At 39.4% G+C, this 16931-nt stretch overlaps 4 protein-coding genes across 4 annotated transcripts; 3 read left to right on the forward strand and 1 right to left on the reverse strand.

The window, feature by feature from the left end:
* Positions 1-1479: 1479 nt before the first annotated feature.
* On the forward strand, positions 1480-3616 carry PHYBLDRAFT_80047 (hypothetical protein; the record flags this gene model as incomplete). Its single annotated transcript, XM_018443544.1, has 5 exons — positions 1480-1529; positions 1650-1752; positions 1964-2167; positions 2219-2479; positions 2540-3616. 5 exons carry the CDS (start codon positions 1480-1482, stop codon positions 3074-3076), a joined length of 1155 nt encoding a protein of 384 aa, XP_018290183.1. The 3' UTR covers positions 3077-3616.
* A 986-nt stretch (positions 3617-4602) lies between these two features.
* Positions 4603-5936, forward strand: PHYBLDRAFT_181976 (hypothetical protein; the record flags this gene model as incomplete). The annotated part of the gene is made up of 8 exons (XM_018438545.1): positions 4603-4677; positions 4730-4757; positions 4809-4948; positions 4999-5105; positions 5164-5279; positions 5347-5463; positions 5529-5614; positions 5696-5936. 8 exons carry the CDS (start codon positions 4603-4605, stop codon positions 5831-5833), a joined length of 807 nt encoding a protein of 268 aa, XP_018290184.1. The 3' UTR covers positions 5834-5936.
* Positions 5937-5945: 9 nt separating this feature from the next.
* On the forward strand, positions 5946-9179 carry PHYBLDRAFT_75255 (hypothetical protein). Its single transcript, XM_018443050.1, has 13 exons — positions 5946-6079; positions 6131-6283; positions 6336-6479; positions 6538-6868; positions 6942-7060; positions 7110-7219; positions 7278-7883; positions 7947-8032; positions 8084-8191; positions 8261-8404; positions 8471-8589; positions 8656-8758; positions 8822-9179. The coding sequence occupies exons 1-13, from the start codon at positions 5984-5986 to the stop codon at positions 9034-9036; spliced, it is 2334 nt and encodes a 777-aa protein (XP_018290185.1). The 5' UTR covers positions 5946-5983; the 3' UTR covers positions 9037-9179.
* Positions 9180-9263: 84 nt separating this feature from the next.
* PHYBLDRAFT_113947 (hypothetical protein) lies at positions 9264-16217 on the reverse strand (the record flags this gene model as incomplete). The annotated part of the gene is made up of 4 exons (XM_018428364.1): positions 9264-13027; positions 13083-13410; positions 13472-15882; positions 15944-16217. The coding sequence occupies 4 exons, from the start codon at positions 16215-16217 to the stop codon at positions 9264-9266; spliced, it is 6777 nt and encodes a 2258-aa protein (XP_018290186.1).
* Between the last annotated feature and the right edge of the window lie 714 nt (positions 16218-16931).

A 16931-nucleotide genomic window follows, 5' to 3' on the forward strand; every position in this document is an offset into this window, starting at 1 on the left:
AGCAGCATTTGAAAAAAAAATTAAATGTTTTGTTTTTGTTCTATTAAGTAAAGTTGTGCAAAAATTAACACAATTTTGGTCAGTGCTTGTTTAACTAGCAACAGACCAATATTCATGGAGATATCGATGGATGTAAAGATACTAATATCGATATTTACACCATCAAAAGATGTTATTTAAGTGTCCGACATCAAAAGTGTGTGTGCACTAAAAATTGATCTTACTTTTTGTTGATGTTCGCGCTCTGCAGCTATTTAGCGCAAGGTATTATAAATACGATATTGGTATTTATGTTTTTCCCAAAAAAAAAGAGGATAAGAGTATGGTAATATTCCGTAAGGTATATATATAAATATAAAGCATAATTTTTAGTATGATGCTTCAAAAAATGAAAAACAAGCATCCAAGCACCTAAAAAATAGTTCACCACTGGATGTCGTGACTTGGCCAAAATTTTGTAGATTTTGTACTTTATGTAAAATTGATGGCAAAGTTTATAGAAAAGCAAAGTCAAGGATAAAACATAATCAATCTATGTAAGAGTGGCTATATTAATACAAAGTTATAGAAGTCTAATTTACTTGTAGGGAGTTTGGTCAGGTGCACTATATTTTATGGGTACTCTAATCAAGCATATTGTACATATGAATTTTGAAGCATATGAGAGAAAACATACCAACCAAGAGACATTAATGGTACTCGATAGTTTTTTTTTGATGTTGGTTATTGTTGGATAATGCTTAAACTACCGCTACATCCAACAGTCAAGCATCCAGAGCTGGTGAAACCCCCTAATATAAACACGCCTTTCTATTTCTGAAAGATATTCTATAAATATGTTACCAAAGATGTACACAGTATACCCACTACAGGAAATGCGACATTATAATATATTAATATAAAGTCGAAGGAAAAGGGAATTTTGTGGACAATAGAAACATGGAAAATGTAAACTTTTAAAGTGGGACTTTCTTTTACACAATATTCACCACACAATCCTTGTTTCGAAGTATACAACGCCTTTACTGACCTAAGCTCTAAGGTTAAGGTAGTTGATTTTACGATATGTAGTTTGACTGCCAACATTGGCTAAATATTAATCAGAGCTCTAAATATACAAGGAGAATCGCGGAAAATCGTTTCTCATTGTCCCAACAGTAAAAATTAGTCATAGTAGTGTCAAAGCAAAACAGGTGTACGTTCTTTGATAAAAGCAATGAATTAATATATATACATAAATTTCGTAAATTGGGTATTGTTTAACAGGTGCTCTATTTTAGATACAAAAAATACAAATTCGCCTCAACCTCAAGTAAAAACATTATAGTATTCCACATAGTAAATGTTACACGATTTATATGTTATGTCATGGAATAAATGAGCATTATGCAGATCAAGGTTTTATGGCTCTCCGACGAGAAGAGTGTCACTTGCTGAGCAACATTTATAACAGACTGTCGACCACCATGAGGTCTCATAATGACTCATTTGATCTACAGCATTTCGCCAGCTTGGTCAGCTAAGTTCAAGTGAAATTAATGATCATTTTGTTTTAATCAAATCATAAATTGTTTTCTACTTATGCATTTGTATTTTATTAGTAGTTAAACACGAACATTATAGCTATTATATATATATATATATAAAAGCTATTGGTTTATCAGTGTTATTCTTCACTTAAAGTGTAACTCTATCCAAAGTATAGAAATAGACAACTACAAAGAAACGAATGAAGTGGTTGCACCAGCCGCAGTAAACTTCTTTGTACTACATTTATGCAGTAAATTAAAGTATATAAAGTTAATAAAATTAAGTCATGTTTTATTTATCTCTTACTTTGCATAGAAATTTAACAATGGAAACTCTTGTTGTAGCTCCTCTTCATTCAGTTGATACCATCGATACCACCGAAGATCATTCTAGAATCCAAGCATTTTATCAATTAAAACAAACCTTAAAAAAGAATCAGAGAGTTGTAAATTATACCACGCGAGATCAGACGATATGGACCTCCTGGAGAATTGAAGAGAAGATATACAAATCTCATCGAGATCCATTGCCTTCTAAAGCACGAGGGCTCTTTACTGTCCATGAAGATGGAGTGCATCGGGTTGTAGTTAGAGGCTATGATAAATTTTTCAATGTTGGCGAGACCGATGATACACAGGTAAGCTATTAAAAACTTAATGAGTACATGTCTCATAGCTGTGTTTCTTAGTGGGATGCTTTTCGCGAAGGAACAGAGGGACCTTATGATGTGACACTTAAAGAAAATGGATGCATTATTCTCATTTCAGCCCTTTCAGAATCCAGTCTTGCTGTCACATCGAAGCATGCACTCCCTAAAGTTCAAGATGATGAATATTCCCATGCAGGAGTTGGATACAAGTGGTTGTGTAAACATCTTGCTTCTGTACATATGACAGAACGAGATTTAGCAGAGTGGATATATCATAAAGATATAACATTAGTAGCAGAGGTATACAAAAAAGGCAATACGAAAATCAAGTATATTTACTTTTATTTTATTTTGAAACAGCTATGTGACGACGAGTTTGAAGAACATGTGTTGGAGTATGAACCGGCGAATCGAGGTCTCTACTTACATGGAATTAATTACAACACTATGGAGTATCACACTGTTCCTATGGATGCAGTCCGACAGGTTGCAGTAGTTTTTGGTTTCTTTCCCCCGGAATACATTTCGCTACAAAATATACAGGGTGTCGAAGATATGAGCCAGGAAATGCAGCGCACCCACAAGTTCCTGGGAAGAGAGGTGGAAGGAGTTGTTGTGCGTTGCAAGAAAGGCGGAAAGGACTTTCAATTCAAGATCAAAGACAGACAATATCTACAGTACCGCGAATACAGAGAAGTGACAAATATTATCCTCAGCGCAAAGGATAAAAAGAAGGATGCCAAAAATGTTTGGAAAAGATATGAAAAAACAAGTGATTATATTGATTGGCTGGAAAGTTTGATACAAACCGATCCTGACCGATTAAAAGATTATCGAAAGAAAAAAGGGATTATTTCAATGAGAAAAGATTTCGAAAAAGAGATTAAATCGAGATAGCTCTCGGTTCACATACAATAAATTTTATACTCATTCATACTCGTCTGTATCTGCATACTCATCCTTCATATAAAATGTTGGCATTACCAGTGAAGCACGATCAAGATACCACTGTCCACAATCCAGTTTTAGCAGAGTGGCAGTCATGACCATGTTTGTCAATAGCTCTTTCACAATGCTGTTTTCCAATTTTACTTCAAATATATCGTTCTCGTTGTCATAGTCCTGTAGAATAACTGAGATAAAATCTTCATCCTTGGCCTCTTCGGGAATTGGTGCGATACTTTTTATTTTGACAAGGATTTGGTACCGGCGATCAACGACATGAGCTTTACTGATGTTCTTTATAAACGGGTGGACATGAGCGCGTGCTTCCACAGAGGACATTCCAACAGAGTCTGCTAAAAAGTCGTCGATTAATCCCTGTGTTTTGGAGTTTCCTACAGCCCATGACATGTCCATAGAAGCAGCTGCCTTGAGTTCGCCCTCAAATAGCATACTACAAGCCTTGTTGAAATTTCCGGGCAACAGATTGGAGACACGCTTGCATTTGGGTAACTCTACTTTGGCTTGGGCACATATCAAGCGTGCTTTTTCAATATCCTCACTGTATTCTGGGCATACGTTACGGATTTGTAGGTATCTGAGAAATGCGTCAATCAGGAGCGGGGCATCATTGAAATCCTGGAGAGCAATAAATCTACTCTGACGCACAAAGGTATTACCAAGATAGACCTGAACAACTTCTGTGAAATCGACTACCATATCCATATCTTCTTCTTCAATATCAGGAACCTGGTCTGTAGAAATCTTGGCAGCTTCGAAATCTTGTTCTGCATCAGGATCATTAGGTGTATCTGCACTGGTTGAACGGCCTTGGAATGCATTGGGACCAGTCTCAATCCCACCAAAGCGTAAATAGTTATCGAAAATGGCTTTTTTCTCTTCAGAAAACTTATGGTTCTTGCGGTACTTCCACAGCGCGTTTCCGACGCGTTCTGAGATAGATAGCGCACTTGGGTTGAAAATATTTTAAGTAAAAAACGGCTTACTTTTGGATACACAGGTACTTACGGGTCAAATGGATCGTCTACAGGATCCTCTGTGTACTTTTCCTGGTAGTCATCCTTGAGTTCTGTACCAGCCTCAGGAAGGTTTGCAGTCTTGGACTTCTTCTTCTTCTTCTTCTTTTTCTTCTCGGTTGCTTCTCCCTGTCGGAGACTTACAGGGGTTGACAGGTTTGTGGGCATGTTGTCTGCGTTGCTCTGTTCAGTAGTAACCTCCTCAACAATTTCCTGATCATCCTCAGATCCTTCATTGGATGCTGTCAAGATGTCTTCACTACGTTCAACATTATTAAACGAGCAGGTGGTTTTTGAGATCTTACTTACACAAATTTCACCCTCTCGTTGAGGTTTTTGCTACCAAGGTCTGTCATTTGTTCAGGAGATGAGTAAGAGAGGGTTCCGGAGGTCAATATGCTGTATATAAGCATTGAAAGCACGACATAAGCCACACTCTGCATTATGTTTGTAGCTATTGGTTCCCCGAAAAGACTTTCATTGTATACTATTTCCTCATCGAGTCATTATGGTATGGATGTACACCTTACAATCGTTGTGGGATCATTACTCACAAAAATCTACTGTATAGTCGCGTGTTGAACTGTTAACACCTGAAGGTACGGTTTGAATTACTCTAAAAATTAACATGAACTAATATTTTTTGACAGGTCTGCGTGTCGATGGTCGTCGCGCTAACGAATTAAGAAAGATCACAGCCAAGACCTCCGTCTTTAGTCAATCGGATGGATCTGCGTACATTGAACAGGGAAATACAAAGTGTTTAGCTGCTGTATATGGCCCACGAGAGGTAATCATCGAGACTTCCGATAACGATTGTTACTAATACCTTTTCTCTAGGTGCGTCATCGTATGCAAGCACTTGCTGATCGTGCAATCATCAATGTTGAATTCAACGTCGCCCCTTTTAGTACAAGCGAACGAAAGAAACGCTCAAAGAATGATAAGTAAGTAATTCATCTCTCAGTAATCATATCTGTATATCTTACTAATATGATCGATTAGACGCTCTCTTGAAGTAGCCACTTTTATTAGACAAACATTTGAGCCTGTAATCCTTACTAGTCAATTCCCTCGCTCCCAAATTGATATATATCTTCAGATCTTCCAACACGATGGTGGTAAGTTAATTAATTTATTTTCCGGGCATTAATTTTGAGACTAATGGGACCTCGACTACGGGATTAGGACTACTTCAGAGCTGTATTAATGCAGCTACATTGGCATTGATCGATGCTGGTATCCCAATGTTGGATTATGTCTGTGCATGCTCTGCGGGATGTATTGATAAAGTTCCTGTATTGGGTATGTATATGTAACGTGGAACTATTAGTCTGGTTAAAGCGTCTCTAACCGAGATTATACTTTAGATTTGAATAATCTTGAAGAGTCTGCAGATACACCAGAACTGACAGTAGCAATACTCCCAAGAACAGGCAAAGTCAATCTATTAGAGGTAAATCAACAGGAGAATTATTATAGCTCTTTATTACAAACTTCTTATTTACTTATTTAAACGCTTGTATATATCATATAGATGGAATCTCGCTTACATATAGAGAAGCTAGCAAGTGTGACTGAATTGGCGACAGAAGGATGTATGCAGATCCACAAGATACTGGATGATGTTGTCAGAAAGAATACGCAGCATCTTAAAGACAGACTGACATCATAGATAACTCAATTGCCCTCACAGGGACCATTTGCATTGCGTGACTGATTTGTCATGGTAATATGGATCCTCCTCAAATATATTTTTAAAAAATCGTCAGCTCTCTACTTTCAATAAAACGCGCTCTTTCGTGATAATATTTATTGACATACAATGGCGTGTCCCCACATTAAAAACACTTCATTTAAAGTACCATCTGCCTATACTCAAGTTCATAAAGAAGAATGCACCCAGTGCTTTGAGTCTCAAGTAAGGCAGTAAAACACAATAAAAAGAGTTTTTGTTGATTCCCCATGCTAGGATGGCTTGGGTGGCATTGATGTTTGTCTCACATGTTTCAATGGAGGCTGTGCAGAAACTGAACAATGTCATGCCAAAACTCATTACAACACAAGTCACCATCCCCTAGCCGTGAATATTCGTCGCAGAATTGTGTCTGAAAAGCCAAAGAGGGTAATTATCAGATTCGCCCTGAAAGATCTCTCATCATTATGTGTCATTTTAGACTGAGGATGAATCCCCTCCTCCTCAGAAGATTAGCAAACTTGCGATTGTCCCAGACAGCGAGACAATCAAATACGAGTTCTTCACAAAAGTCCGCTGTCGTGCTTGCCCAGGAGTAGAAGTATCCAAGGATACCACTCCAGAGGTAGAAAATATATAGATAAGCTAAATATAATGAATATCTGTGTTAATTAAATATTTAGTTGAACGCAATTGTTGAAGCTATCCTGGCAACTTTGTCATCAGCTAAACAATCAGAGGTTAAAGCATGGGAAGAGGAGATATACCCATGCGAGCATACACTTTGCCTTACACAAGATTCTCCCAAGAAACTGGAAACGCAGGATCTTGCTCACTGTACAGAGTGTGATCTTAAAGAGAATCTTTGGCTTTGCTTAACTTGTGGCACCCTTCACTGCGGCAGAAAACATTACGACGGATCAGGTGGAAACAATCATGGCATTGAGCATTTCGAGAAGACTTGGCATGTAGTTTCGTGCAAGCTTGGAACAATCACACCTGAAGGAACAGCGGGTATTACTTTTTTTTACCTTCCAGATTAAAGATGTATATATGGCTTTTATTCTTACAAAATACTTTTTAATAGATATCTACTGCTACAAATGTAATGACGCCAAACTGGATAATGAGCTTGCTGTACATTTAGCCAACTGGGGAATAAATATATCTCAGCAATTGAAGACAGAGAAAAATATGACTGAACTTGTAAGAGGTTATAATATTCCATATGTACGCTTCTAATGATTTCAATTAGCAATTGGAGCAAAACATGAAATTTGACTTTAGTATGACAACTGAAGATGGAAAACAATTGGAGCCCAAGTTTGGTCCCGGATATACTGGATTAAAAAATCTTGGAAACAGGTGCTTTAACATCAAAACTCTTATAAAAATTATATTCTTATTCCTTAAAAATTAATAGTTGCTATATGGCTTCTATCATCCAAGCTGTATTTGATATCAACACCTTCCAAGACCGTTACTTTATTCAACTTCAAGACCACGCTTCTGTCTGTCAAAACGATCCCGCAAACTGCTGGGATTGTCAACTTCACAAATTAGCCGATGGACTTTTGTCTGGAAACTACTCTCTTCCAATTCCTTCTACCACAGACAATGATACACTGAGTCAGGAAGGAATTGCTCCTGGAATGTTCAAGACACTCTTTGGAAAAGGTCACGAAGAGTTTGCATCCATGCGCCAGCAGGATGCTTATGAATTCTTCCAACTTTTCTGTAAAACAGTATCTCAGAAAGAACATACTAATAAAGACCAGGATCCTACCCAGACGTTCGAGTTTTCCTTGGAGCAACGCTTGCAGTGTGGAAAATGCAGAAAGATTCGTTATCAAGTTGATCCAAGTAGCAGTCTTTCAATTAATGTTCCAGCAAAGAGAATTGGAGAGGAGGACTCAAAGACACTTTATGAGCCAGTTGGCTTTTATGAATGCTTGGACAATTTTGTACAGGAGGACACAGTGGAAGGTTACAACTGTCCTCATTGTAAGGAAAAGACTACTGCATTTAAGTAAGATATAAATATGCATGAGAAGTTACAAAAAAAATCGACCACTACTAAACCACTAAATAGGTCTGTCAAGTTTAACACTTTCCCTGATGTCTTGGTTATTCATGCCCGCAGATTTGCCTTTGTTGACTGGGTGCCAAGAAAGCTGGGTTAGTATTGATGATTATATAACTAATAAAACTAATAAATATGCAATACAGATGTAAAAATTACTTTTCCAAAGGAGCCTATTAACCTGGATAAATATCTTGGTACTGGCCAGCAACCGGGAGAAGATGTTCTCCCAGAAGATGAAGTGCTTGCTGAAGGTATAAATATACTGTGATATAAAAACTTTAAAATCAGTGATCTAATTCTAACAAACATATAACTATTAGCACCTTCGTTTGATCAGTCTGCAGTCGAACAGCTCATGGGCATGGGCTTCCCTGAGATTCGTTGCCAAAAAGCGCTGATCAACACTGGCAACAATGGTGCCGAAGTAGCAATGAACTGGCTATTTGAACACATGGATGATCCTGGTAAGAATAAAGAAAACCTAAAAAACTAAAAATGACCTAACGATATATTATTTATCTATCTTATAGACATTGATGCCCCTCTTGCTACAGCGCCACCTTCTTCTGGTCCAACTGATGACCAGATAACAACATTGTGCGATATGGGTTTCACCCCTGCTCAGGCCAAGAAAGCATTAAGAGAAACTGTAAGCTTATACTCGTATTTGAGATTATATACACTTGATGTTGTTGTCTAATACATTCTGTCATAGAATAACTCTACAGAGCGTGCTTTGGACTGGCTCTTTAATCACCCCGGAGATTTGGGTGAAGCTGGGTCGTCTGATCCTTCAAGTGGTCCTTCTATTCCAGGAGGTATTGTACTGAACCATAGCACGAAATTGCTTTCTCAACGCGTTATTTGAATTCTTGATTTAGATGCCACACCGCCTTTTGATTATAGAGTCAAATCTTTTGTCTCTCACAAAGGTACATCTGTACACTGTGGACATTATGTAGCTCATGTTCGCAAAGAGGGTGAGTGGGTACTGTTCAATGACAACAAGGTTGCTATTGCACCGAACCCTCCTATTGGTGAGGCATATGTCTATTTCCTTCAAAGATTTCATTCTGGGAAAAGTTACACCGAATAAGTCTTGATGATGCATGTATATATATTGATTGCAGAACCTTCTAATTAAAATGAAGCGGACAATATTTAAGCGACTACAGCTGTATTCATATCATTTAACATGCTTAAATCAATTTAAATATATCTGTTTTATTTTGTATACATAAATTTGTGCTTGGTGTGTTTTGTACGGATCTTTGTAGGTATATACATAAATATACATCAAGCTTACAGCACAAAATAGCATGTCTAACTGCGCATTGTGCCCATAACCAAAGCCAAGAGAGCCATGCGTACGTAAAGACCATAACGCATCTGGCGGAAATAAGCGGCTCTTTGGTCAAAGTCAACTTCAGGTTCAATCTCATTTACACGGGGCAATGGATGTAATACAATCATGTGGGACTGTGCCTTGCTCAAGACATCATTGTTAATAATAAAGGAATCCTTGACGCTGTTGTATTCTCCTTCGGTTGAGAATCTTTCCTTCTGAACTCTCGTCATGTACAGTACATCAGTGGAACCAATAACTTCATCTAATGAGCGATAAGTATTCTGGGTAACACCTGCTTCCTTTACTTCCTCGATAAGATCTGCTGGCATCGAAAGTGATTCGGGCGACACATAATTGATTGTAACCTGATAATAAGTCAAAAGCTTGACAAGACTGTGTACTGTACGGCCATTCTTGAGATCACCAACCAGGGTAATACTTAAACCATTGACTGTTCCAAGCTCTTCGCGGATGGTAAATATATCCAAAAATGCCTGAGTAGGATGCTCACCGATACCATCTCCTGCGTTAATTATGGGGACTTTTGAGTACTTTGCAGCTATCTGAGCACTGCCTGGCTGTGGGTGACGAAGAACAATAGCATCGGAATAACAACCGAGGGTACGGACAGTATCGGCAAGTGATTCTCCTTTTTGTACTGAAGATGTTGCTGCACTCACAGAGACTACTTTTCCACCCAGGCGATACATTGCGGCTTCAAAGGAGGAAGATGTACGAGTTGAAGGCTCAAAGAACATAGTGGTAATAACACGGCTTTGCAATAAGTTGACACATCCATAACGTTCTACCAAGGCACGCATTTCTTGCGCGACACTAAAGAGCAAGTGCAAATCATTTCTATCAAATTGTTTTGCGCGCAAAATATGCTTTTTATAAAAGGGAGATCGACCCAAAACTCGAGAAAGAGAAGCGGAGAGTTCAAACGAAGGAGCTTCGTACAAAACCAACTGCCCATCTGGGGTGGCTCCAAACTTGGCATGCTTTTCTGGGTTAGGTCGGCGGATATTTTCATCAGATGCTGTATCAGAAGACATTGGCTTTTCGACGATTTTCTTCACAGCAGATTTGACAGCTAAGGCTTGTGTGGACATGTTACGACCCAGAGTACCATCTGACTTGCAGACGCCTTCCATAAATACAGTAGTTTCGTTTACTACAACTCTGTGTATTAAACCTGAGAGGGTTCGGCCTTCAAGGGGAGACCATGACCCATCGCTCTTAGCACAAACGTGTTTTCGATCCAGCTCAACTTCTATATAAGTCTCTGGCTGAGGAAGCAAACCGAATATCTTTCGAGGATTTTCGTGAAGACGATCAGAAATATCTTTGAGACTCAGGCGGCCTTTAGATACGGCATCCAGAAGTAACGGTAGTGTTTCTTGAATACCATCAGTCGGAGACACCGGTTTCCCAAGTTCCTTGCATAGCTTGGTTGGAATTGATCCGATAGAGAAACAGTCCACAATATCAAGCCGCTTCCATAAGTCAGCTTGTTCCTTTTTGGTAGGCAAAAGCTTGGTGTTGTCAAATTCTTCTGATGTGAAGAATAAGGAATAAACTGCTATGTCACAAGTAACTTCCAATCCCTTCTTTTTACTCATAGCAATCAAATCTAAATCACTTTTCCCTGTCACATTTGATATATGAAGTACACTATTATGAAAGGACGCCAGTAAGAGAATTGTTGCGAGATCTGTGCCTTTAGCTTCGGCTACAATCAAATGGGAGCTTGGCCACGATGAAAATACGGAATCAAAAACGGAGACTTCTCCGCTGCCAATTTTGTCAGTATTGATATAAACAAATGCGGCGTCTTCAGAAAGTTCCCCTAGCCTTGAAGCGTTATCAACAGTAGAAATAGCATTGAGAATGTAATCTGTGTGAGCGTATTTTCGAGCAATCGCATTGGCTGCTTCGAGAGACGCAGCATCACGAATGTCAGAAGCGTGGACTGAAAGAGTTGTGAATCCGGCAGATAATGAGGTCTCTGATATTGCTCCAAAGCTCTGGCTACATCCCATATATGCATTAATATTGAAAAGACCAGGAAGGGTGGCAGATGTGTGCCCAGTCTTGTAATCTATGCCAAGAATATCATAATCTCCAGTAGGATTACGAGCAAGAGCCTCAACAAAGACTTTGGCACATTTGACATTTGTGAGAAGAGGAATATCATAGTCAACTGCCATTCTACGAGAGCGATAGCCCTTAGACATGTACGAGGCAGGACGACGATAACGGTTACGAGAAGGCAAATTGATGTATAGATCTATCAGGTTTTTGGCCAAGTGCTGTTGAAGAGAATATTCCGCCTTAAGAACATCACTTCCGCCATCCAAAACCTCCAGATACTTAACAGGAATATTGTGCTCCTGAATAAAGTCGGCTGTACCAGCGGTGGCAAAAAGGATATACCCAAGATTATGAAGCTTCCGTACGGATGGTAACATCTCCATTTTCTCTTTATATGAGCCGATTGATAATAGGATGTTCTTTTTGGGGATTGTAAATCCAGTTGCCAATAATGCCTTTAGATAAGCAGAATATTTATCCCTTCCAAAGCAAGCGACTTCACCGGTTGATGCCATCTCAACTCCTAACACTGGATCAGCACCGGAAAGACGGCTGAAGGAAAATTGAGGGACCTTAACACCCACATAATCCTTAGGAATTACAACCTTTGGGTAAGGAACTACTGGCAATCCAAGCATGGCATTTGTTGCCATTTCAATCAAGTCAACTCCAAGAACTTTGGAGACAAATGGGAATGAACGAGAAGCACGGACATTACACTCAATAACCTTAATTTCGTTGTCTTTTGCAATAAACTGAATGTTGTATGGCCCAGTGACATTCAGAGCACGACCAATTTTGGCTGTTGCAATTTCAATTTTACGCACTGTTTCTGGATCCAGATCCTGAGGGGGTAATACAAGTGTGGCATCGCCAGAATGAACACCTGCATTTTCTACATGTTCCGAAATGACGTGCATTATCATTTTTCCGTCCAAAGCAACAGCATCCATTTCAATCTCTTTGGCTTCTTCGATATACTTGGAAATAACAACTGGGTGATCGCGAGATACAGCAGCAGCTTCATTGAGATAAGAAGCTAGATCGTCCTTTGAGAATACAACGTTCATAGCAGCACCAGATAAAACATACGAAGGACGGACAAGTACAGGATATCCGACCTTGTTACAGAAATCGTCAGCCTCATCGTAGCTGGTCAACTCTTTCCATAATGGCTGGTCGACACCGATCTGATCACACATACGAGAGAATTTGTATCTATTTTCGGCATTATCGATCATCTCTGGTGAAGTACCAAGAACCTTGACATTCTGGCGGAACAGAGGTAGAGCTATGTTGTTAGGGGTTTGGCCACCCATAGCCATCAGAACACCAGAAGAATGTTCGATTTCATAAATATCAAGAACACGTTCCATGTTTATGTTTTCAAAGTAAAGGCGATCGGCCTCATCGTAGTCAGTAGATACAGTTTCGGGATTGTAGTTGACCATTACAGTCTTTATATGATTTTCGCGAAGGGTTCGTATAGCTCGAACAGCACACCAATCGAACTCAACAGAAGAACCGATGCGGTATACACCAGATCCTAGAACCATAACCCCGTTATCCTTGAATGCAATATCATGGTCACTTGCATTGTAAGTCATGTACAGGTAATTGGTGAATGCAGGGAATTCGGCGGCAACTATAAAAAATATGTTAAGGACTCTTCTTTGTTTTATCTTACTCTTTTTTCTTACCTGTATCAATTTGTTTAACAAATGGTGTGACACCATACTCTTGTCGAAGTTTTCTGACAGATAGTTCGTTGCTGTTGATCTTGTTAGCAATCTGGCGATCAGAGAATCCCAGCTGTTTGGCTGACAGTATCAAATTTCCCGGTATATTGGCTTTTGTAAATTCTTCGAGGCGCTTGTCAAAATTGACAATACGCATTAATTTGTTCAAAAACCATTTGTCGATGTTTGTCAGCTCCCATATACGATCCACGGTATATCCTTTGTTCATTGCATTTGCTATAGCAAACAAACGTTGATCCGAAGGATTTCTGAGATCATCATCAAGATTCTCCATATCCACAACATCGGGAATCTGTAGAATAAAAGTTGTGGGTTACTTTCAACCCCACTCTATCACTCTTACTCAAATAACTTACTGCAGAAAACCCGACCAGATTGTAGTCGATTGCACGAATGGCCTTTTGGATAGTTTCTTCAAATGTTCTACCAATTGCCATAACCTCTCCCACAGACTTCATAGAAGAACTAAGAGCGGTGCTGACACGATTAAACTTCTTAAGATCCCATCTAGGAATCTTAACGACGATGTAATCCAGGGAAGGCTCGAAACAGGCACAGGTCACCTTTGTAACACTGTTAGAAATTTCATTTAAAGGGATACCAAGTCCCAGCTTTGCGGCTACAAAGGCTAGAGGATATCCTGTCGCTTTGGATGCTAATGCAGAAGAGCGAGAGAGGCGAGCATTGACTTCAATAATACAATATTCTTTGGAAAACGGGTTAAGTGCATATTGAATATTGCACTCGCCAACCACGCCAAGATGTCGGATTACATTCACAGCAGTTGTACGGAGCATATTGTAATCATCATCGGAAAGTGTCTGAGAAGGGGCTACGACAATAGAATCGCCGGTGTGTATACCAAGAGGGTCAAAGTTTTCCATGTTGCAGACTGTAATGCAATTGTCCTGACAGTCCCGAACAACTTCGTATTCAATTTCCTTCCATCCTTTCATTGACTTTTCAACCAAAACTTGTGGAGAAGTTGCAAAAGCTTTGTTGCAAAGTGCAATTAGTTCATTTTCATTATTAGCAAACCCAGAGCCAAGTCCACCCAGAGCATATGCAGCACGACAGATGACAGGATATCCAATATCTTCGGCGGCCTTTAATGCTTCGTCAATTGATATGGCTGAGGCGGATGGTGCGCACTTTTCGTTGATCTCAAACAACGCTTGGGCAAATAAATCTCGATCTTCAGTGGTGATGACAGTGTCTATCTGAGTACCAAGTACTTTGACACCCAAATCTTCGAATTCATCCTTGAGCTTAATACCCACATTGAGTGCAGTCTGCCCACCAAATGTAACATAGATACCATCTGGTTTCTCGAATTCAATCACCTTGCGCACAAAGTCCGGGGTCACAGGGAGGAAGTAAACTTTATCAGCGAGACCTTTCGAGGTTTGAATAGTGGCAATGTTAGGGTTGATCAGGATAGTGTATATTCCTTCTTCTTTCAAGGCCTTGATAGCCTGAGAGCCAGAATAATCAAATTCTCCCGCTTGACCAATAGATAGTCCGCCGGAACCTAAGACAAGCACCTTATTGACCGATACTCTTGGATTTTTTATCATGTTTTCGGCCTTAGTTCCACCTGGCATTGCTATTGGTGCTAATGTGCCCAAATCAGCACATTCTTTTACGCTATCAATGAAAACATCGAATAAGAACTCGGTATCACGAGGCCCGGCTGCAGATTCGGGATGGAACTGGACAGAGAATACAGGGAGTGTCTTGTGGATGATACCCTCATTTGAGCCATCGTTTGCATTGACAAATAGCTCTTGAAAATCCGGTGGAAGTGTGGTAGAATCGACTGCATAGCCATGGTTCTGTGTTGTAATATAGCAACGACCAGAAATTTTGTCTGTGCAAGGAATATTTTGGCCGCGGTTACCGTACTTCATTTTGACTGTCTTAGCATTTGCAGCAAGAGCAAGGATTTGGTGGCCAAGACAGATACCAAAGATAGGTTTCCTGACGTTTTTAAGCACAGTTTTGAGGTGATTGATCGTGGCTTTTACCATAGTCGGATCACCGGGGCCGTTTGAGATAAAGAGACCATCATAGGTATCAGTCGGCTCAGATGAAAAATCATAATCCCATGGAACAACCTTAAGCTCGATACCGCGATACACGAAGCAGCGAATCTGATTATATTTCATACCCACGTCAACAGCAATGATTCGGAGAGTGCGCCCATGTGAAGACTTGATGGCTTTTGAAGCCTGGGGTTTATAAATCTTCGGCTCTTTTATCGAAACATCGGCCACTAAGTTTCGCTTGTTTGGGTCCACCCATTCAATATCGTTAAAGTCATTTAGCCACTTTCCGGGATCATTGCCTTTGGAGAGTCCAAGTGCAGAAGCCGCGGAATCAATGAAAGAAACGTCTGCCTTTCTGAACAAGATCTTTCCCAATAGAACACCTTGCTTTCTAATCTTCTTGGTCATAGCACGGGTATCTATACCATAGAGTGCTGGCACATTATTCTCCTTGAGCCAATCCGACAGAGACGATTTGGCCAAGTAGTGAGAATAGTCTTGTGAATAATTGCCGACTATCAAACCAGCCACATGTATTTCTGATGATTCAAAATATTTTGGTATGCCTTCGAGATATTCTTCCATAGCCTCGCGTGATGGCACACCATAGTTGCCGATGAGTGGGAATGTCAATACAAGGATCTGTCCACGGTAGGATGGATCTGTCAGTGATTCAGGGTAGCCTACCATACCTGTTCATTAAACAAAGTTAGTGCCTGTTTTGGTGACTATTACTGTATATTATTCACACACCGGTTTGGAACACACACTCTCCAGAGATGCTTTTTCCTTCCGCACCAAACGATACGCCTTGAAAACTTGCTCCATCTTGAAGAATGAAAGCAGCTGTCGTTACATCTTTTGGATTTTCGATTGCAGTTGCGGCAGGTTGAGGGCCAGAATGTGAGCGGAGAGAGAATGGCAGTGGTGTTGAATTTGCAGCTGGAACAGGAATACGTGAGTTTGTACCTGTTGAAGGTGCTGTACCAGCATCTGCAACGGAAGGTATTGGAAATCCAGAAGCCATAGGCAAAGAGAATATAGAAGAGATGAAGAAAGAGGTATGTTTGTCTACAAAAATATCCTTTATTATTTCTGGACAGGTAAATAAAAACTTTTTTTTATAAAAAAAAAAGAAATTAGTCTACGCGTTGAATAACGAATATATTTGCTATTCCGATATAATTTTACATTTCTGTCCGTACTTCTTTATCTGAAAGACTTTTATTAAAGAAGCCTGATGTTTTTCTTGTTAAAACTTAAAGAAGTGTCTATTAAGGTAATTACTTTTATTTCAACAGGAAATACCAAAAGAGAAGAGATTGAAACAATCTAATTCTTGTTGGCTTTTATACATAAGAGAAAAAAAAACGATCTAAAATATAGTAAACAGACTGTGACAACTCGTTTGTTTCTTATTCATTAATGAACCTTTCCAAATTAAGCTGCGATCAAGTCTTATACTTTGGGGGGAGGTCGTTGAGGCTGGAACATTTTGTAATCAGCTAATAAGAATCACAACTAGATTCTTTTTCCTCCCCCTTAATATCAATAGAGCCAATTTACACTAATATGCTACACACATATCGAGGCTTATAAGAATAAGCTTCTTTAATCGTTCAATATTATTCGTTATTTTACGCTAATATTCACAGACTTACAGATTTATAAATTCATAAATTCATATCGCAGATTATGAATTAATAAAAATCTGCGTAAAAAGGACTACGTTGACTGTCTT

This window comes from Phycomyces blakesleeanus (genome assembly GCF_001638985.1).
Source record: "Phycomyces blakesleeanus NRRL 1555(-) unplaced genomic scaffold PHYBLscaffold_14, whole genome shotgun sequence".
NCBI lineage: Eukaryota > Fungi > Mucoromycota > Mucoromycetes > Mucorales > Phycomycetaceae > Phycomyces > Phycomyces blakesleeanus.

Bases quoted from the DNA above. Each gene is read 5' to 3' on its own strand.
- PHYBLDRAFT_75255 (XM_018443050.1), top strand. From the start codon at position 5,984: ATGGCGTGTCCCCACATTAAAAACACTTCATTTAAAGTACCATCTGCC. The intron at 6,869-6,941 runs GTATTACTTTTT...ACTTTTTAATAG, and splicing joins CACACCTGAAGGAACAGCGG to ATATCTACTGCTACAAATGT. The intron at 7,061-7,109 runs GTAAGAGGTTAT...GATTTCAATTAG, and splicing joins AGAAAAATATGACTGAACTT to CAATTGGAGCAAAACATGAA.